The sequence below is a fragment of the Puma concolor genome, chromosome A2 (assembly GCF_028749965.1).
Source record: "Puma concolor isolate L17-30 chromosome A2, mPumCon1.1.hap2, whole genome shotgun sequence".
Classification (NCBI taxonomy): Eukaryota; Metazoa; Chordata; class Mammalia; order Carnivora; family Felidae; genus Puma; species Puma concolor.
The window spans coordinates 149,656,571-149,679,629 of NC_141668.1; the positions used below are offsets into that span (position 1 = coordinate 149,656,571).

Consider the following 23,059-nt stretch of genomic DNA (forward strand, 5'->3'; position numbering starts at 1 on the left):
GCCCTGTGTCAGGCTCTGTGCTAACAGTGCAGAGCCTGCTTGGGATTCTCTCTCTCCCTCTCTCTATCCCCTCCCCTGCTCATGCTCACTCTCTCTCTCTCAGAATAAATAAACATTAAAAAAAGAAATAAACGATATAAAGCACCTAGCCACAGTGCTTGGCACCTGTTTTAGTGGCTCAGTGAACAATTACAAGGAATAAAGAAAAACCCTCTCCCACAATCCATACCCCAGAGTTGATGACCAAATCCACAGACCTCTCCTCCTCATCTCAGAGGCCCCGCAACCGCCTTCTGATCAAGCCCTTCCTGTTTATCTCCACCACCACACCCACCCATCACCTCACACCTACCTCACGGTCAGAGCCCCCCAGCCAGGACTCTCCTCACTCCATGCCACCTTGCAGGGCCCCAGCTTTGCCTTTCAGGTCTGGCTCCACTCCATCATCTTGTTCTCAAACACCTCAACAGCTCCCATCAGTTAAAGAGAAAACCCTGCCTCTCCCATTGGGCTTTCCCAGCTCCGTACCCATTTTCTGCCCCACTGCACGCGAGCCAGCCCAGAGCACCCCGGCAGCCTCCCTGGCTCTGGACACACGTGTGCACCAGGCCCTGCTCTCCTCGCCACTTGCCGGGATCTGGAACATGCCCTTCTTTCTTTATATCCTTACAAATGTCCTTCCTTCAATGTCTTTCCTTACAAATGACCACCTTGAGCCTGGCTTCCCTGGGAGAGCCCTCTCTGATGTTCCAGCCCTCCATTATATGCCTAGGGCACGCTGCTAGGTACAGAGCAGATGCTAACATGCATATGACTGATGGCGGGACAGGAAAAGCATACAGTTGGCCTCCATGCTGGACCCTGGAGTTCCTCAGTTACGTCTCTGTAAGCCGGCTCATCAGGAATGGCATAGGATTCAAGGTCAGGTGGGGCTCTGGGAACAGCACACCTCCTGGCAGGCACAGTGCCATCACCCACTGAATTAAGACTCCTTCAGATACAGCAAAAGCCTCCCAGACTTAGAAGCCAAAAATCTGCAAACGCTTGGAGGCTCCAAAGGTGCAAGCAGAGAACTTAACTTAGACCAAGATTTATTTTAAAGCAGAATTTAAAGGGAATGATCTAGTTCTGAACAGATTAATATTTTATCCCTGAATCCAAACCCGACTCTTCTGATAATCAGACTTAGAGAAATTAGGTTAGCACTTCAAGTGCCACTCGGGTCCTGAAAAGCTACGGCGCCCTGGAGAGAGGAGCCGGCAAGTAGGCGTCCGGAGTGCAAATAAGAAGGCTTTTCAAACACACAGAAACAGTCTCCTTCAAGGAGGCTGCAGTCTGGCTGATGCTGAGCACACCTCGTGTTTGGGAAGGTGTGTTCAGTTTACAGGTCTCTTCCCATCCATTTCTCTCCTTGGCTCTTAGGACAGCTCTGCAAGAGAAGTGACAGATGGATGGGGCCATCCAGATTCAGGAGTGAGAAAACCCCAACATAGAGAAGAGAAGCCCACTGGTGAACATCACATCTGCAAGAAGCATGTAACCAGGATGACAGCCAGGTCCATGCACCTGTGCTCTGCCCACTATGATGACCTGTGGGAAGCAGTAACCACAGTGACTGGTCATCTCCTTGGCCAAGGAGCCACTGCAGCTGGGCAGCACTGAGTCCTCGACCCTCAGCTGGACTGTCCACACTGCTGGAATGACCAGCACCCCGTTTGCTCTCTGGAGAGACCGAAGCTTCTGGCGCTCACCTCAGGCTGGGTGAGCCCAAACCACAAGGGCTGATATTGCCCCAGAATGAGAACCCTCCCCCTTCAGGAGACCTCACCACCAAGCCTCTGCTCCCTCTGCTGATGACCAGCAAATGCCTGCCCAAAGAGGAAAGCACATGTCCAACACCCTATCCCTATCGCCCAGTGCACAGTTGTTCCCACATTCCTCTGAACATCCTTGCCACTAACTTGGCCTTCCCTCCCTCTTCAAGCCTTCCCTGTGTCCTCTGGAATTCCTGCTCTTATGCCCCCCCACCTTTTCAAAGGGACACTGTCCTCCTTGTTTAGATAGAAACCTGGGTCACCCTTGAGCTTTCTGTTTTGCTTCCCTTGCAGTCCTTCCAGATCCCTCCTCAAGGTGGAGTTGCTTGCTTTTCTGTTCCTCTTAACATTTAGACCAATACTTCTTCATTCTGCTGTAAAAGTCAATTACACAAAAAATCCCATCTCTTCAGGGACAGTACCGGTGGGCAAGTGGCCTTCTCCCCTTCCTTAGGGTTGTCTTTGGCCAACCTCCTGAAGACTTTGGCTCCTGGCTGCCAGCCTTCCTCTCCATTCTACCATCCTCCTGGGGGACTCCGGTAGCCCTTGGTTGACCCTGCCAACCCCTAGCTTTGCAATTCCTTGACATATTAATCTCCAAAGGCCATCTCCTCCATGCTGCTTCAGCTACCCAATCCCTGCCACACCTCAAATGTTTATCATCCCTAACTTCATCATAAGTTCCTGCTTTCTGCTTTCTGACCATAACCTCCTCTCCTAACAGCTGACTTCCTTGCTCCCATGATAGGCACTTTTTTTTTTTTTACCTCTCTGAAATGCCCAATCCATTGACCTTTCCATTCTCTCCCCGTCTGTTACGTCTCTCCTTTCCTCCTAATCTAACTTAGATTTCATGATCCATCAGTGATCCATTCGGTGAAGTTCTTGACAGTAACCTAAACTTTCTACCATCTCTTTACTATACACAGATAGCAAACCCTCTCTAGATGAGCTCGAATGCCTCTTTCTTCCCTAGCTGGAGAAGGGATGGGTAGGACAGGCTGACATCAACGCAGGTCCCTCACCACCAGCTTCACATAAGACCTCAACACAACCTATCACTCTCTCTCAGTTCCCCGTAATGACTCATGTGAGTCTTCTCCACGCTCTTCAAACATCCAACTCTACCAGCTATCCCCTTACCATCAGCAGCTGAACCTGCTTTCTGCTTCAGAGAAACTAGAAATTACACAAGAATATTCCCAGCTTCCCACCATCAAACCAAACTTATATCTGGCCCATCCTCTCTTCCTTTCTTCTCTTTATGAAGGAAAGAAACTTCTCTTAATACTACCTTTTGCCATCTTAATAAATTTGAGCTTTTCCACCCATGATCATATATCCCTCCATTTATTGAGGTCTTCTTTTATTTCCTTCAGTAAAGTTTTGTGTAGAAGAGGTGTTGTACATCTTTCATTAGACTTATTCTTAGGATCTTGATTTTTTTTTAATGTTATACATTTTTGTACCTTCCATGTCTCTATTTAACATTTTGAACATACGGAGTACAGTTATAATGACTTTTTAATGTTCTTTTTGCTAATTCTAGCATCTGTGTGAGTTCTGGGTTGGTTTCAACTGATTGATTAAATCTTATTATGGGTCATGTTTTCCTGCTTCTTTGCATGCCTAGTAACCTTTGATTGAACACTAACCATTGTAAGTTCTATCTTGTTGGGTGTTAGATATTCTGTATTCCTATAAATATTCTAGTGCTTTGTTCTGAGATACAGTTACTTGGATCACACTGATCCTTCATGTCTTGCTTTACTGTTCCGCTAGATTAGTCTGGAGCCCTTCCCCATCTAGGTCTAGTTACTCCTCACTAACTGGGCAAATCCTTTGAGTACTTTGCCCAATGTCCCATGAATTATGAGTTATTCCAGTTTGGCTGGTGGGAACAGGCTGTGTTCCAGGCCCTGTTAGCACTGAACATCATCCTTTGTAATCCAATCCAGTGTTCTTCCTTTAGTCTTAGGTAGTTTCCTCGCAGACAGGTACTAAAAAGTAAACTCTGCTGCATGTGGAGGGGGGCCTTCTGCTCATCTCCAGGGTTCTCATTCTATGCAGGTCCTCCTGTCCAATTCTCTGTCCTGCATACTCCAGCCACCGTGGTTTCTGCAGACTCTTAGCTTTGTCTTCTCAACTGCGAGAAATCACAGGGCTCCACCTGGGTCCCTCCTCCTCATGCCATGGTCCCAAAACTCTTTCAAGCCAGTGAGCTGGGGCAGTCATGGTGCTCATTCACTTTCCTTCCTGTTTCTCAGGGATCAGTCCCTGTCCTTCGCTGCCTGATGTCCAGTGTTCACATACTTTCTGTTTTTAGTTTTGTTGTTGTTTCAGGTAGGAGGGTTAATCCGGTGCTCGCTACTGCATCTTCCTCAGAAACAAAGTATCTCTTAATTCTACTCTAAGGTATTTTTAAATCAATTTTATAAAAATACAGGCTATGAATAAAAATCCACGTGTTTTAAGTTTGTGGTTTAGCTAACATTAACACCTACTGTACAAACACCCCAATCAAGACACAGAACGTGGATACCACCACCCAGTTATCTCATTCCCACTCCTAGCCAACCATCCTTCCTCCTACTCCAGAAAACCAGTGATCTAATTTCTGTATTATGGATTAATTTTGCTTATTCTAGAACTTCATATAAATAGAATCGCACCATATGCTCTCTTTTGCATCTGGCTTTCTTCCCTCAGCAAAATGTTTTTGAGCTTCATCAATAACATCGTATTAGTATTTCCACTCCTTTGTCCCACTGAATAGTATGCCAATTTCTGATTACACCATAATTTGTGTATTTGCCTGTTGAGTTGGGTTTTTCCAGTTTGGAACTCCTAGGAGCCAAGCTCTAAGAATGTTCACAGACAAGTCATTTTGTGGGCAGAGGTTTTCATTTCTTTTGGGTCTTTACCTGTACAGATGGGACTGCTGGGTCAATGCAGTTAAGTTTTTGTTTTAACTTTATGAGAAACTGACAAACTTTTCCAAAGTAGTTGTACCATTTTATGTTTCTATGAACAATGTATGAGTACATACGATGCTCTATACTCTTGCCAACACTTGGTATTGTCTTTTTTATTTTAGCTATTCTACTACATATGTAGTGGTATTTCATTGCAGTTTAGCTTGCACTTCCCAGGTGGCTGATGATATTGAAATCTTTACATGCACATTGGCTGTTTTTGTATATTCTTTTACAAAGTATTTGTTCAAGTCTTTTGCCAATCTTTAATTGGGTTATATTTGTAGCTGTTAAGAGTTCTTTGCATATTCTAGCTATAGCTCTTTCAGATTATCTATCTACCTATCTATCTACCCATCCAGAGAGAATATATTTCCCCCAGTGTGTGGAAACTCTCTCAATTTCTTGTTTCTTAAGACAAAAAATCATCTGAAAATTTATATTTTTAGCTGTTTAATTAGATCTATGGTCCATTTCAAGTCAGTGTTTGTGTCTGGTGTGACCTAAGGGTCATGGTGTCTTTTTTTTTAACTTAAAAAATCATCTTTTCTCCACTGCATTATTTAGCACCTTTGTAAAAAACCAATTGACCCTATATATTTCTGGATTTTCTATTCCATTCAATTATTTTACATATCTATCTTTATACCAAAATGACACTATATTTACTTTGCATTTTGGTAAGTCTTAAAACCAGGCAGTGTAAGTCCTTCAACTTTGTTCTTTGTCAAGATTGTTTTGGTTATTATTTGGTAATCTGCAATTATATGTGAATTTTGGAATCAGCTTGTCAGTTTCTAAAAAGAAAACTATTAATTTTTATGAATGAGATGTCATTGAATACACAGAAATTTGGAGGAAAATGGACATATTAACAATATTGTGTCTTCCAATCAATGATAAGACATCATCATTTATTTAGACCAGTTTTAATTTTATTAATCAGTGTTTTGTAATCTTCAGTGTATGGCTCTTCCATATCTTTCTTTATTTTTATTCCTAAGTATTCTAATTTGTTGATGCTATTATAAATATGTTCTCAAATTTCAGCTTCCACATGCTTGCAGCTTCTATACAGGAATAAAATTAATTTTTGTATACTGACCTTGTATCCTGTGACCTTGCTACATTCACTTATTAATTCTAACAGGTCTTTGGTCACTTTGTGAATAGAAATGAGTTTTTGCTTTCTAATCATTCTGCCTTTTCTTTTTCTTGCCTTAATGCACTAGCCAGTACTTCCAGTACAATGTTGAATAAAAGCAGTAAGAGAGGAATGATTACCTTGTTTCTAATCTTAGGGAAAAAAGCATTTGGTCTTTCACCATTAAAGATAGTTATAGTTTTGTGAGGTTTTAGTTTTAGTTTTTTTGTTTTTTTGTAGATGACCTTCTTTTTCAGATTGAGGAAGTTAACATATATTCCCAGTTTGCCCAGTTTTTATTATGGTTATAGAACACTGTCAGTGTCATTTTCTATATTTACTGAGATTATCATGTAATTTTTCTCCTTCATTTGGTTCATATGTTAAATTACATTGTTTCCAACAGTGAACCAACTTTGTATTTTTCGTATAAACCCCACTTGGTCTTGAAGTATTGTTCCTTTCCTATTGCTAGATTAAATTTGCTAATATTTGAGAATTTTTATGTCCTATTAGTGAAAGATGTTATTATTAGGTCTCTTTAGTTTTGGTATTGAGGTTATTCTGGCCTCATAAAATGATTTGGAAAATGTTCACTCAATCAATTATCTACAAAAGTTTTTCCTAGGAGTAGCATTATTTCTTTGTAAGTTGTTTAACAAAATTCACTTTTGGGATCAAGTCCTCTAGTTATCTTTGAGAGAGAAGGTTTGTGATTTTGAATTCCATTTAAAAAGCAAATATAGGGCTCCTTGGTTTTTTATTTCAAATCAGTTCTGATAAGCTATGTTTTTCAAAGAATGTGCCCATTTCTCCTATGTTTTACCCTATTCTCTCGCTATTGTTTTAACGTCTGTGTTGATGTCCCTCTTTTATTTCTAATACTGATAATTTATAATTTGCTTTTTCTGTTTTGATTAGCCTTGCTAGGGATTTATTGATTTTAGTAAGCTTTTCAGAGAGTCCACTTTTGTCTTTGTTTTTTTTTTTAATTTTTTTAATGTTTATTTATTTTTGAAGGAGAGAGAGAGAGACAGAGTGTGAGCAGGGGAGGGGAAGAGAGAGAGGGAGACACAGAATCGGAAGCAGGCTCCAGGCTCCGAGCCGTCAGCACAGAGCCCGACGCGGGGCTCGAACTCACAAACCGCGAGATCATGACCTGAGCCGAAGTCGGACGCTTAACCAACTGAGCCACCCAGGCGCCCCTGTCTTTGTTTTTTTTACTTAATGTTTTAATATGAAATTTATTGTCAAATGGTTTCCATACAACACCCAGTGCTCATCCCAACAGGTGTCCTCCTCAATGCCCACCACCCACTTTCCCCTCCCTCCCACGCCCCCATGAACCCTCAGTTTATTCTCAGTTTTTAAGAGTCTCTTATGGTTTGGCTCCCTCCCTCTCTTTTTTTGTTTTTCCCTTCCCCTCCCCCATGGTCTTCTGTTAAGTTTCTCAGGATCCACATAAGAGTGAAAACATATGGTATCTGTCTTTCTCTGTATGACTTATTTCACTTAGCATAACACTCTCCAGTTCCATGGCTACAAAAGGCCATATTTCATTCTTTCTCATTGCCAAGTAGTATTCCATTGTGTATTGTGTTTCCTATTTTATTGACTTCTGTTATTATTTATTTTCCACTTAAGTTGGACAAATTTTTGCTCTTCTTTTTCTAGATAATAATGTAGCTCATTGAATTTAAACCTTTCTTCTTTAGTAATATAAGGTTTGAAGCTATAACTTTCCCTCCTAGCACTCCTTTAGGTGGACAAGGTAAATTCCGGCATGTTATATTTTCGTTATTTAGGTTAAAATATTTTATAATATTTATTGTAATACTTCTCCTTGAATTGTAAGTTAGAGTTATTTAATTTCCAAATATTTGGAGAACCGTCTAGACAGCTTGTGATTGACTTCTACTTCACATTTATTGCTGTTAGAAAAAAACACACTTCTAAGATTTCAATCTTGTGAGATTGAGTGATACTTTTACTGCCCATATGTGGTCTACCTTGGTTAATGTCCCCTGTGCTTTTGAACAGAATGTGTATTCTGTAGTTACTGGATATAGTGTTCTATAATTATCAATTATCTCAATTTGGTTGATAGTGTTTAGATATTATCTATTTTTAGTGTTTTTGATCTCCTTGCTCTATCAATTATCAAAAGGGGATTATAAGAACTTTCATCAATGTTTGTGGTTTTATCAGTTTCTCCACTTAATTTTTACAGCTTTTCCTTCATGTATTTTAAGGCTTATTAGGTGGCAACACATTTGGAATCATCATGTTTTCTTGATGAATTGATCCCTTTATGAGACACCTCTATCTCTGGAACTACTGCTTTTATTGACATTCCTTTTATGTGGTATTAATATAGTTACCACACTTTTTTTTGGTTTTTAACCTGTGTCTTTAAATTTATAGCATCTTGCATTTTTATGCAGTCTAACAATTTGTCTTTTAATTAAAATGTGTCCATTTGCATTCAATGCAATTATTGATGTGGCTGGATTTATGCCTACCATCTTGCTATTGGTTTTTTGTTCATCCCATGTGTTCTTTGTTCCTTTCCTGCCTTATTTTGAATACCTAAATATGACTACTTTTTATGATTCCATTTTATCTCTTCTTCTGGCTTTTAAGATAACACTTTATTTTTTAAACCATTGCTCTAGAGATTCATATATGCATCCTTAACTTACTACAGTCCAGCATGAATTTATAGTATATTGCTTCACATATAATGTAAGAACATTACAATAGTAAAGTTCCATTTAATTCTATCTTTTGTGCTATTGTTGTCATATAGGGTTTTTTTTTTTTTTTTTTTTACAATTATAGTCCCCATAGAACTGTTATTATTTTCATCATCTTTTAAAGAAATTTAGAAATGAGGAAAATTCTCTATTCATGTTTACCATTTTTGGTATTCCTTTTTTTTTATGTATATATATTTTTAATCTGGTATTATTTTCTTTAGCCTGAGGAACTTCCTTTAACACTTCCTGTAGTACAGATTTGCTAGTGAACAATCCTCTCTGAAGATTTCTTTAATTCATCTTAACCTTTTTGAAGAATGTTTTGCTGAATACAGAATTCTGTTTTTTTTTCTTTCAGCTCTTGCAAGATGCCATTTCATTGTTCTATGGCTTACATTATTTTGAAAATAAATCAGTGTATGATCTTACTATCCCCCTGCATATAATTGCCTTTCCTTTCTGGCTTCTTTTCAAATACTCTAGTTTTTATTCTCAGCAATTTGAATTTGATGTGTCTAGATGTGCTTCTCCTCATGTTTCTACTGCCTAGGGTTAATAAAGCATCCTGGACTTCGAATTTATAGTTTTCAAAAAAAATTGCAACATTTCAGCCATTGTTTCTTTAAAAATTGTTTTCCTCTCCAATCTCTCCTTTACTTCTGGGACTCAAGTTCCACATATATCAGATTATTATTGTCCTAAGACTTCATTGATCTTTTTTCTCTTCCAGTGTTCCATCTGCTATTTATTCCAGATATTGTATTGCCTCAATTTCTCTGCTAAGATTTGCCATCTGTTTCTTTAATATATCCATCCTTTCCTTCCATTCTTTACACAGGTTTATAGTAGCAATTTCAAAGTCTTTGACTCCTAACTGCAGCACTGCTGTCATCTCTCAATTTCTTTCCACTGACTCCCCGCCCCCCTTGATTATGGATGTTTTCCTGCATCTTTTCATATCCTGTGATCGTTAATGATGCGGAGAAACATTTGGGAGAACATCTGGATTTTGGTGTCTTCCTGTAATAGGTGTTGACTTTTGTTTTGGCAGGCATTTAATTAATTGGCCACTTAACCTGAACCTTTTGAGGCTTGTTTTTAAGCTCTGTTAAGGCAGGCCTAGAGTAGCTCTTACTGTAGTAGTAAAGTAGCCCCCCTTTCAAGGCCTAGCTTATCTGAAGTCTCAACTGAATGTCCAATGTATTCATCAAGGTCAGTCCCATCCAACTGGTCAGAACTCTGTTTCCCAGCATCGGAGGTTTCCAGCAGCTCACAGCTTTCTAAACAGCTGTTCTCCACCATGCCTCGATAGTCTCGCCTGGCACACAGCAGCTTAGTTTATAATCAAGGATTTAAGAGAATCCCCGGTTAGATTTCTGGAGCCCCTTCTCTGCACCCCTCTCCAGTACTCTGCCCTGAAAACTCCAGCTGTCTCGGCAGCCTGCACTCTGCTCTTTGCCTCTTCAGCAAATAGACTGCTGTTCTCTGCTGGGCTCTGCCTCTCCGTGCCACAATTCTGAAAGTGTCTCCAGGCAGAAGGCCAGGACAATTGTGGGGCTTTACTTCATGTGTTTCCCTTCTCTTAGGGATCCTAAGCCTGTGCTGCCTATTTCTATTGTCTGGGGAAAAAAAAACTGCTTCATATATCTTGGCCAGTTTTACAGCCGTTTATGGTAAAAGGTCCACTCTGGAACTGTTACTATGTTGTGGCTGGAAGCAGATTTTAACAGTCTGAAATTGGTCTCCTCATATCCATTTATACTGTGGCAGCCAGAGTGATTTCTCTACGCAAATTTTTCCATTTTGTCACAAAAATTTTCAAATTTTCATAGAAGTAGAAAGAATTATGCAGGGAACATCCGTATGGCTACCACCTAAATTTCACAATTAACATTTCCTACATTTTCTCTATCACCTATCGCCTATCACTTTATCATCCTTCTACCCATTCACAAAGTCATCTTATTTTTTTGACGCATTTGAAGGTAAGGTGAAGACATCATAACACAGAATAATTTTCATAAAACCCATATAGTCACATACATCCTGCTTAAAATTCATCAATGGTTCCTTTACCCTTCAGCTAACGACCAAAATCTGTGACATGACCTAGAACGACGTTTACTGATCTGGGTCTTGCTGATCAGTCTTCTTTTTTCCACCCTCCTCTCCCTGTTCCCTGGGTGCCTGCCACCCTGGTTTGCTCAGTTACTCCAACATCCTCTGCTCCTTCCTACTGCAGGGCCTTGAATAACTTTTCCTTTGTCTGGAATGCCCTCCCTCAGCCTCCTTCCCCATCTTGCCTGGATATGATGGCGACTCATTCATTCTTCTCTGCCTCAGCCCCTAGATGTCAGCTCTACCCTTTCAATACTCACAGCACTACCTACCTTTCTTTCAAAGAATTTACAGAAGTTTATAACTATAATCTTTGTCTCCTCCATTAGATAAAAGAAGCTTCAAAAAGACAAAAACTCTGCTTTGTCTCATTGTTAGAAACCCAGTGCCTAGTAGGTACTTGGCAAATGTATCTCCTACCAGAGGTATGCATTAAATAAGTCATTTTTTTTTTCTTAACAAATCTCAGAGAAGAAAAGTATCTAGCAGGATTTTCTGCTTCTTATTAGTCTGTTATGTTGAACCCAACCAAGCAGTACAGGGTCAGCCCTCAATACTGCCTCCAGGCATATTTTCCTAGTCCAGACTGGTGAGGCACACAGTCATTCAGAAAGCCCTCCAGAGACAGGAAACCCACAATTTTTCTGTGCTCTTCTAGACAGTCTAAATTCTTGTAACACTGTGGACCCATATCTTCATTTGATTCTCAGAGATACAGCTCTGAATATCAGTCTTGTTTTGTTTCAGAGGGAAAACTTTTTAATGACACCTTTAAGGGTTTAAAACCAGACACTGCTCAATAACTCGCTCCATCCCTCTACCCACGTGCTCTCATCTCCCACGCCAGGGCAATAATCACTGCTCCCCTCCACTTTGTGGGACCTGGGAAAGCAGACTCGTGAGGCAGGATACATCTGCTGAAATATTAAAATGAAACTCCAAGAAAGGAACAACGGCTGAACTTTAATAAAGAAGAGCTCCCTGTACTATGAACATACTGGTCTTTGCATGCTGAGCTGCCCAGCTCTACCAACACTTGATCTCTGTAAGCAGTTTTACCAGCCTGCCCAAGAATATGACACGGAATGAAAAAAAAAAAAAAAAGACATAAGGTTGACGGTAGCTTCTTAGGAGCAATCATCAATATGTTTCTCCCAAGAAGTCAAATGATTAAATTCATAAACATCCCTCTCATTGTAAAAGGGATAGCAATTATTAATGCCTCCAATCGAAAGGGGAGCACAGGAAAATTATGGCTTTAATTTTGACCATTAAGTTACCAGCAAGTTTATGAAGAGCCGGGTCTGTGTACGAAAGTACTGTAATGAATTCTCTCCCCCCAGGACTTGGAATCAACAGACTAAATAGCCCTGCCCTGCAACACCGATGCCTGCAACTACGTCTCCCCTTCTCCTGGGCTGTACATCAACCACCCAGAGGGTGGTGGAGGGAAGACAGCGGCGGGAGCAGCTGCTGCTTCACACAGAGCTCTCCAACGGCAAAATGGGTGCCCAGGAGGGCACACGTGGCCAGAGGTGCCCCCCTGGTCCTCAGAGGCCTTTGCTATGCCTTATGAAGAAAGGAACTCAGTCAGGAACAGATGATAGCCACAGCTGACAAGCGAGAGAGCTCTACTGAATCTGTTGCTAGTGCCTGGCTGCTGTCCACCGCTGTTGCCAGGGAAACAGACGTCAGCTTGATGGAAACAAGGATCAGCGAAAACTTTCACTTACCTCGTTTCCACCGATCCCAACAGCCATTTCTATGGAAACAGTAGCTGCGAGCCAGCGCCAGAGAGGTTACCACTCACTTGTTAATGTCAGGTGTGGCTACCAGCCTGTGCACTTCAGGTACCATGGTACCAACAGCACCAGGATGCTGCTGCCAGCTACCCCCGACAGCCTTTTAACTCTGCAACAAGAAAGTTCAGTGTTGAAACGTATATATTAATGTTGAGCTTGGTTCTTCATCAGTAAAAGGAAATTTAGCATTCTTCCATTCAAAGCCAAAGTGGGGTTTAATCCCTGGTTCTACCAAAGCCAAACCAGATGAAGTTACTAAAGAGCCATGGATCTTTCCCTCAACCTTTGACCTCACTCAGGTTACTTCCATGTTCAAGAAAAGAAACATCCTCCAACTGTGTGGACACATCTTTCACATATTAGCGTACTCAAACCAAAGACAAACCCAGCTAAATTATGTGAGCATTATTTTGCTACAAGTGATCATTAAAGATGCCTCTGTCTGGAGTTCTGGCAGCATGATCCTCATAATCACTAATTACACAAAGAAAAATCTATTTTTTTTAAATCATATGATCTACTGAAAACCCTGTACCCTCTTTTTCATTTCTAGATTAGACTTCTATGTGCCTTCTCAGTCTGCCAGTCAATATATGAAATTAATCCTTGACCTCAGTACAACTTGGGTCTGTGATATAGTGGCACCCAATCATACTGGCAGCCCAGTTATCCCATTACCTAACAACACCCCTTCAAGGCTATAAGCAACCCAACTACTCTTCTAAGATGAGATATACCAGAGGAGTATGTATAGAAGAAATTCTAGTGTTCATTTTCAATCAGCAGATGCTGGTGAAGTGTTGAATGAGAGCAAAATCCAATCCCAGTCATGAATAATTTATATATTTATGCCTATTCCAAGAGGTTATGTCTCCACTTAGAAAATATTCACAAGTGATACAACTATCATCTCCCTGCTATGTTTTGTCTCCTGAGCCAACATTCAAGGGGAGGAAATCAGAGGCAATCTCTGACCTACCATGGGTCATGACAGTATGAATTCAAATGGACTAGGGTGCAAATGATGGTGCCCCAAACCTGATCCTATTCCGCAAAATCTTGATATAACACAGTTCATACTTCACCACTACGACTACCTCTCCCTCCCCATTCTCTTTATACTGCTATTTCTTAGTAAAATAGCCATGCCTGAGTCTTTGTGTAGACCCTGCGATTCAATGGAACTAGAATGGGATGGAAAGACCTCAATGGTAAAACTCAGAATGATCCATTGGTTTGAAAATGGAGAGGGGAAATGTTTATAGCAGCACTCTCAACAATAGCCAAATTATGGAAAGAGCCTAAATGTCCATTAACTGATGAATGGATAAAGAAATTGTGGTTTATATACACAATGGAGTACTACGTGGCAATGAGAAAGAATGAAATATGGCCCTTTGTTGCAACGTGGATGGAACTGGAGAGTGTTATGCTAAGTGAAATAAGCCATACAGAGAAAGACAGATACCATATGTGTTCACTCTTATGTGGATCCTGAGAAACTTAACAGAAGACCATGGGGGAGGGGAAGAAAAAAAAAAAAAGAGGTTAGAGTGGGAGAGAGCCAAAGCATAAGAGACTCCTAAAAACTGAGAACAAACTGAGGGCTGATGGGGGGTGGGAGGGAGGGACGGGTGGGTGATGGATACTGAGGAGGGCACCTGTTGGGATGAGCACTGGGTGTTTTATGGAAACCAATTTGACAATAAATTTCATATATTAAAAAAAAAAAAAAAAAAGAAAACGGAGAGGGGAAAGTGGTTGATGGGCATTGAAGAGGGCACCTATTGGGATGAGCACTGGGTGTTGTATGGAAACCAATTTGACAATATATTATATTTAATATATAAGAAAGAAAATGGCCCTTGCTTTTCTACAATGTTTCACCTCATCCTCATCCATATTCCCTCAAAACTTCCGAAGTTAAGATAAACAGGCCTCTAGTAATATAAAATTGGATCAGTGATTTAAAAAGATATCTGTGATCTGGTAAACTGAAACTTATTGGGACACAAAGAACACAGATTAATTTAGAGATAAAGGACTTTGAATGTACAGATGTGGGCTGGGTTTACATTCAATCTTAGGTCACAAAACCTAATTTACAAAGAATATTCTAACAGACAAAGCCTGTTTAAGAAAGTGTTTCAAATATTTTCCCTAAGATGTTGACAAAACCAAAGCTTTGAATTCATAGACAAGTTAAAAATGATTTTAATCTGTTCCTTAAAGCAGACCCAGGAGGTGGTTTATGTAATAATATCCTTCAGTAATCATTGGCTTATGTCATTATATATACACGTGTGTATGCAATAAAACACTTAAAAATATTCTAGAACTTTGACTTTCCACTGAAGCAAGCCAATCTTGGTCAATTATTATTAGTTTAAAAGGGCTGAGTTGATTAGATTTTTCTTGCATCAAATCACATTTTATATACTCTCACTCAAGCCACCACAGTAACAAAGAGCTATGCTACGCTCTAGCTCACTGAATCCTCGAGCAACAAAATATGGTTGGTATTATTAACTCCATTGCACAGACCAGGAAAGTGAGGCTCAAATAGATAAGTAATTTGCCCCAAATCTCACAGTTGGTAAAAGGTAGAGCAAAGAATCAAGTCTTGGCTATCTAACTCTAAAGCCAGTCTGATTAACTACGATGCTACAGAAATACCATGCCCCCAAATTTGTGAAAAAAAAAAAATCACTGTCAGAGAGAACTTGAGTCACAACCATTTGGAACTGCAAAATTAGCTGACAAAGAACCTCCAAGGCTTCCATTTGAGGGGGCGCAGAGTACAGAATTAATGTGTATACAAAGCTCATTTCTCTTGGTCACTTTATGGGAAATCCAGAAAATGGTACACTTTAATTTCCAAAGAGCCCCCGTGTCTATTCCCGCTTCACCCAGAAAGGAGACTAGGATTTAGGTCCATGGATTTAGGATGAAGACACATTCAATGAGTAAAATCCTTAATTTCCACATTCATTACCAGATATAAAACCAGTCACCCTATAGGGAAAGCTGCAGGATGGGACCATCCGTATTTGAGGGACGAAGAGATGGAAGCTCAGGATTACAAGTAAAGTCCCCAGAGTTGGTGTGTGACAATGGCAGGACCAGAACCCAGGTCTTCTCATCTACCAATCTCTTCTTGGGGGCCTGAACCAAACCTTGGGGGCCGTACCACAGGTATGCCTGGCATCAGGTGGGTCTTGCAGGGGAAGAGGTGAACCCACAGCCCGGGACCACCATTCTTCCCCCTGAGAATCTGGCAGGGATTCTAAAGAAACAAAGCACTGGAACACCAATAGTCCTCTTATTTTGCCTGTTTACTGACAAAAACCTCAAAAAGGACAAGAAGTTAAATGAACAATTTTAAAAGTAAAAAAAAAAAAATCACCAATCTTCTAAAACAAACAAAAAAACCATCATGAGAAGAGACATAATCTGCCTGACTTATAGACTTACATGAGACATTCTTTCCAATCCCTGGTCATAACGGGACCATCTCCGCAGTGACAACTTCGTGTAAAATTGCAACATGAGCTAGAGACATTCCTGGCTCCCCTGCCCCAACCCCCCATAGAGCACTATTGTCAGAGAGCAAAGTCTTCATCTGTGTTCACGCTTGGTGACACAGGGTGTACAGTTCATACACTTCATACTCACCTTGAGAAAAGGAGCTGTTGTAAAACCAAAGATTTTTCCAAAGCTTAGAATGCTTTACAAATGTACCAACACCAGATCGGGTGTGCAGATTAAAATCAGTTCACGAACACAATAGGATGGCATGGCCACATGAAAAAAGAAAAAGCCAAGTAGCAGAAACAAGTATTTCCAAGTAGTTAACAGACTTAAAGACACACAAGCATCATTTAGCGATCCTTCACCAGAAGGCAATAGCATGGTCTTAAGTTTCTAAAACGGGAGGCTTTTAATTCAGTGCTTTAAGGATTACATGTGTGCTGGTCTGGTGGTCCCTAAGGGGCTATGCAATGGAAGTCATCTTGCTTTTAATATTTACATCCCTCTGGTTTTGTGATCCCATTAGCGTTTCCTAAAAAAAAAAAAAATTGTGAAGAACTCTAAGGTTGAAGCAAATTTTAAAAAATTTCACAAGAAAATGCATACGAATGACTTCTTTTGATTTTTTGATTTTTGATTTTGTTGCTTTGGGGACCAGTCAAGGGGGAGTTCGCTGGGCAGAGGAGTGGGGAATTGTTGGGGAGGTGGGAGCATGTCCGTCATCATCGGTCTTCCCCCGCAGACGCCTTATCGCCTTTCAAGAGCCAGTTCACAGACATGCAGTCTTCACAGCCCCTTGGTCTACACCCCTGCTCCAGCTCTGCCATCCTGCGCTGCTTGACAACAGTCTGCCCACCAGACAACGGAAGCCTGAGCCCAGAGCCTCTGTGTCTTAGACATCTGGCTTGCCTAGCCTCTGGCTCAGCAGGAAATGCTAGGCAAACTCGCGAGCATGGCTAAAGGCTCTGCCCTGCAGCCTCGGTTCTCACTTTACACCCAGTACCTCTCCACACTACCTTCCAGAGTGGCCTCATGCTGGAGACCCTTAGGAGCCCTTAGGAGCCGGGGAACAGCAGGAAGGGACTGTGGAAATCACTGGGAAGTCTTGGATTTTAAAAATTCACATGCCATTGCATTCTCCTTCAGAAGGGATGTAGTTTTGCTTCGGTACAAAAATGTTTTAAAATTACTTATTGTTTTCCCTAGAATATATCCCAGTAACCTGGTTGTTCCATGAGCATGTACTGTTTTTATCCTCCATAGGGGTCAACATTTAATGCCCACCATTATAATAAGGAGCCCCTCCTCTCATCTTTTCCTTCCCCACCCCCCCCCCCACCCGTTTTGAGCTGCTTCATCACAGCTGGGCGATGGCTCCTGCTCTGGGAAGCTCAGAGATAAGGCATGTCACTGGCACTGTTAAAATTAGTCGTTTCCATGGCCTCAGTCAGTTTGGTTGAACTTGGGAGACGTGGGGAGCCAAGGACTGCAGCACGGAGTTGCTGTTAACCCTGTGTGGACTGTTCCTGACGCAAAACCAGAGCTGTGCTGTTTCTCCAGGGATAAATTCCACCCTTCTAAGCCCAATGCTAACCTGAGTCTACAGAGACTCATCAGGATGAAAGCACTTTTAAAGTGTTCAAACTTTAAAACAAGGGCTTGCAGGGCCATTCATCGGTAGACAGAAGGAAGCTTTGCTGGGAGTGGATGATGCTGTCATACCCTCAACCCGACCCAGTCCCCACTCCCCTCACCAGGCCATCTCTTGAGGGGGTCCTCCCGCCACAGCGTGCATCCATGGTGTAAAACTGACCACATATATTATCCCCTGAAGACAGGCAGGGCAGTTTAGAGGGTAGACGAGGAAAGGAAGCAGAGGTGAAGGACAAGCTGTGAGCCCTGCTCTGGAAAAGGCAGTGTTCAGAGAGATGCAACACAGGATTCCTCAGGGACTCAGCATTCCACAAAGGCATGGCACCCCCTGCCCCCCACCCGAGACACAGGCTTGGGAAGAAGAAGAAAAAACAGGTGAGGATACACTCACGTGGCATCAAGTGTACCACCTCAAGTATTTCCTGAGGATGTGTGAGTGCAGTGGGTAACAAAGGCTCTTCTGGGGGGAGATGGGCACCCCCGGCCCCCAGCAGCGGTTATGTTCAGAAGCAGCTTCTGGGAGAGCCCAGAGAGCCCCTTCTCCCTTCTAGGGGTGCTCCCCTTTCTGTGTGTCTGCGGGTGGGGAGGATACAGAGTCACCCGAGGGGCTTCGGACAGCATCTCCAAGTATGGGCAGGGCAGAGCCCAGGAATACCAGGATCCCCTTCCAGAGGCAGCCTCCACTCTCTACAGAGACTCCTCTCCATGGGGAGTCATCCACTAAGTGGGGGCAGCAAACTGAAATTTCAAAAATGGTGAACGAGTGGTAGGGACTATAAGCCCCATAGGAAGTGTATTTGTAAAAGCTGGTCATTACTCTGCATTAAAGATTTCACAAGTTAAGACCAATCATGAATTAGAGGGATAGTTCTCATAGTGACAGCAGCAGACAACCAAGCAAATAAATGACTTGAAGGATGTAAGATTTTTGAAATTGTTCAGGGTTTATGTGCGAATCTAGGTTTATTCCTCCTACTCAATAAAATCTGAAACACCCTGGAAATATTCAAGCCACACCATGGGTGACTCAAAAATGCCAGGTTATGTACTAAATGGGAATAAAGCCACGAAAGACAAAGGGCCTTTCCTGGGGGAGACCAAGGCTGGGACTCCTTTTACTCACTTGCAATCCACGTCTGCACATGGATGTACTAATGTACCTGGCTTCAGGGAACTGTTTTCATTAAATTAATAATGTTTGGCAAGCATCAGAAACACAGAACCTCACAGACAAGATACAGGCAGAGAGAATCACAGTTCAATCCAAAAGCAACACACAGAAGGCACGTCAGAGTCCACACACATGCAGAGAAGCTGCAGGGAGCAGCTGGGGGGACATGTAGAGCTGCCCCACACGTGGCACCAGCAGAGTGTGCAACATGGATCTGACTGCTTACCCACTAAGGACACCAAGAACCAGGTTAAGGACGAAAAATGAGCCAAGGATGATCAGACTAACAAAATACACCCATGGCCATTCCCATCCTATTGCATCATTTACCTGTAAAATGTAAGGAGATCAGTTATCAGTTATCCATTTACTAAAGAGCGGAGCCCCAGGAAGAGCTGCCAGACCAGACCACTCAGGGCTTTGAGTGAAGACTCGCTCTATCTTGTGTTTTCAGGTAAGGACAAGTTGTGCTGCTGAAATCTACAAATATGGCCCACCAAAAGTCAGCCAGGACCAGTTCATTTAGCTACTGTTTTGTACCAATTAATCTGCATATTTGGATCCAGACCAATAAAGCAATTATAAGTGTATCTCATTTTAGGACAAAGGGCAGGCAATGGAATCTATTTAAATCCCAAGCAACAATGCTGATTAATTTCTGGTCAATAACCATTCCATAGCTTTCTTTCATGAAGGCTGGTGAGGTTCCAGGAAGCATCTTGGTTTGGGAAGCCTCAGCAGAAGAGAAAGCATCTCAGAGGACACAGAATGTGTTTGGCACCTACCCGGCTGCCCCCATCTAGCAAAACCTGTGTGGTCTTGGCAACCATCCTTAGGACTCTGCTTTCAAGATGAAAGAGGTGTAGCTTACCCGCTCAATACACCAAGTACAAGATTTAGTACGAAAAATGACCCAAAGATGACGAGACTGACAAAATACACCCAGGGCAATTCAAATCCCATAGCATCATTCATCTGCAAGAAATAAGATAGTCTCATAGGAGCAGGTTAATAAGAGAATCTAATAAAGAGCGAGGGTCACATTAGAGACAGCATTCTATGCATTGAATTAAACATTTACTTAGATTTGAATCAGAGACAACAGTAGCCAAGTCACATTCACTATATATTCCCCACACACACGCGCACACACACAAAGTGTCATCAAAGTTTGGGGGCAAATAACAGCACACTTTGACACAGGCAGGGAAATCAGCTGGAATCTGGCTCTTTCTCACTGGAAACAGTCTTGATCATGGACTTTCAAAATAGATCTTGGTAGAGGACAAAGCTCGTGCTTATCTGGAAAGTATTTTCTACCCTACCCAAGTTGTTAGAACGTCTTGCTTTTAAATTTTGTAATGGTGGAAAAGTCTTAATAGAGACAAACTTGCAACATTTAACTGGGTAAGTTCTTTAAAACAACACCTGAAATAATACATTTCCATTGGAAGCTAACCAATCCAAAGAAACCTAACCCATCTGATATCTAGATTATCTGCCATCAGTGAGTGCAAGCAGGGCCAAATTAATGCAAACAAAGTGCTCAGAAGTCAACTAGCTGACACACATTCAAGAGTGCTTTTGGGAATGAGATGTTTCCCAACTGCACCTGAGGACAGACCCAGGAGAAGGAAAGAAGCCCTTATCCACCCCCCCACCCCCCCATCTAGCCTTGACCTAGATGAGCCACCTGGGAGAGCTGGCTCCAGCTGTGAGCTGACTGACACCAGGTGAGAGAAAGCTGGTCCAAAGGAACCCTGTGCTGCTACTACTGGAACAAGCTCAAGCATCACAGTCAGTCTTGGCCCCCAGGGCAGACTGTCACAGGGGAGGTTTGGTCATGAGCAGCCTTCATGCAGGAGCAAAGAGGTGCTTCAAGGTTCATGGCTAGATGGAACTTGCCAGCAGCACAGGTCAGTGTTACATTAGGCAAACACTTCTCCGAGGAAGGAGGTGTTAAGGACCAGTCCAGGGACAGAATGAATGACCCCTCTGCCTGACTTTGCTGGAACACCCAGAATCTTTGGCCAGTAGAACTATATGTAGTCGGGAAGAGTGACCGTTCTTGCCTCACAGGTGAAAGCCCCTTAGGCTTTTAAGCATGTGCTTTCTTCCACATTATTTGGCTCCAGATTTTAGCTTTACAGAATGAGGCGCATGTATTTCACTATGTTTGCCTCACGCAGAAGCCAAACAGGAAAAGAGAACATAAAAAAAAAAAAAAAAAATGACCTAACATCTGTTGCCGAAGTCTAGGGAGAGGACATTAAATCCCTTATGAAACACCTGTTTGGCCACATGAAAATTGATGTGCTTAATAGAACTCGTATCACTCTGCACATCTTACACTGGCAATTAGAGTAATGAATGAACCAGGGCCGTGGCTGCAATTGTTGATCTAATTAAGCTGGATAAACTAATTTCAGCAGGAAGGCACAGGGTAATTCTTCCAAAGCAACACCACCACTAAACTTATTTAAAAACTCGGTGTGTGGAAGAGAAGAACCAGGCTGTCCAGTGTAGTGGGCCAGAGCCCAGCCTGGAGTCAGGGCCTTCCATGGAAACCTCTCTGGGCCTGTTTCCTCTCTGCAGGAGCAGTGCAGATGACAGGGGAGGGCATGCCCATGGGGTGAGGGAAGGATGTGCAAAGTCCAGGACTCCCAACAGGAGACCTCAGTCCCGCATAGCGCTGGCAAAGTCAGTGGCCAAGTCAAATGCTCTACCCATCCTCGTTCAGGCCCCAGTCTGCTGTTCCAGGGAATGCTAGGAACGGCAGTCTGCTCCACTTGGGAGGGCACTTTTTTTTTTTAATTAAGGAAGCTTTTAATTTCTTAGGTGTAAGTGTTGGACAGAGTCACATTTGCTTGGATCAGAAATATCAACTGGAGTGACAGCTGTGGGCTGGGGAGAAGGCCACAGCAAAGGCCACAGAAAACTGTCTAAATCTCCAGAAGGTGGGAAGAGAAATGAAACTTAGTATCTAAAGGCCAGTCTTTCTCCAAACAAAACCTTCTCAACCCAAGTCTCTTTTCAGAGGCTAGTATTCCTCAGACCCTATCATATACATGGGACAAGTCAGAACTGGTAAGCTATTCTGAAAAATACCCAAATGAAAATAAAGACTCTGCTTGGGATTTTGTCTGTGTGGTCTTTATCAACAATGAAAAACTCAGCATGAGCTGAAGCATTTCAATTTAGATTCACTTTTGAAAGATTTGTATCAAGGCCATCAGGTAGTATCACCTGGTGCCTAGAAAATAACATTCTATTTAGTTTCCTTTTCCCCCCTCATTTCAAAGCCTGAAATGTACATTCATGTCTTCAATTAAAGACCAACCTAAGGCTTTTTGGTTTTTTTCTAACTGTTGAAAACACTACTGGAAACTTGGTATACTGGTTGGGGCTCCTCTGAGTAGGGAATAAGAGAGAGGCACAGAAAGGCAAGCCCTTGGCCAGTGAGGGATGAATTTCCCAGGCGTCTTGAAGGAAGTAGACTGTCAGCGTGACCATGTGGACTTCCCATTCAAGTCTGGCAGCCAGCACCTCCAGAGGTGTGTTCATTGAGGAAAGAGCCTGGCACTAAGGCAGGAGGCTGTAAATGATTAATACATGGGTAGCTCTCTCCTGAAACCAACACTATTTCAATTTCCTACCTTTAAAGACATGTCTTTAAAGAATGTATTCTAACTGTGCATCTTGCAGATAAGAAAACTAAAGCCCAGAGAGTTCTGGTGACCTACCCAAGGCCATACACCCAGCCCTACCCAGCCTTCATGCTCTTCCCTTGACCTACACCCTGCTGCCTCCGTAGACAACAAATACGTGCGGATCAGATGGCAGCTTAATTATGCTTACGGAACTCACTTTATAAAAGAGCTCCACAAGAACTTTTTTTCCACCAGAAATTGATGATCCCACTCCCACACATCTAAACAGTTCTCTAAGTATGTTTTCCTGTATATTGGACCCACCTGTAAATTTCTCAAGACCCTGCCAGCCCTTTTCCAGAAATTCTTGAGAATTAAGGCATCAATGAGCTTGAGAACACTGCCTGAATATAAACTTGACAAGATGCAAAATAATCTCTGG

General features: G+C 42.1%; 1 protein-coding gene across 18 annotated transcripts in view; it reads right to left on the reverse strand.

The window, feature by feature from the left end:
* Window positions 1-23,059, reverse strand: part of CACNA1D (calcium voltage-gated channel subunit alpha1 D) — a 303,873-nt gene that overhangs the window by 116,015 nt on the left and 164,799 nt on the right. For 10 of the 18 annotated variants that reach the window (XM_086697896.1, XM_086697898.1, XM_086697895.1 and 7 more), the window contains exon 8: window positions 19,839-19,942. In XM_086697896.1, coding sequence (XP_086554022.1) covers window positions 19,839-19,942 — 104 coding nt within the window. Of the gene's footprint in view, window positions 1-19,193; window positions 19,298-19,838; window positions 19,943-23,059 lie in introns of all 18 variants that reach the window. The other 8 variants (XM_086697894.1, XM_086697903.1, XM_086697910.1 and 5 more) reach the window with 1 other exon arrangement.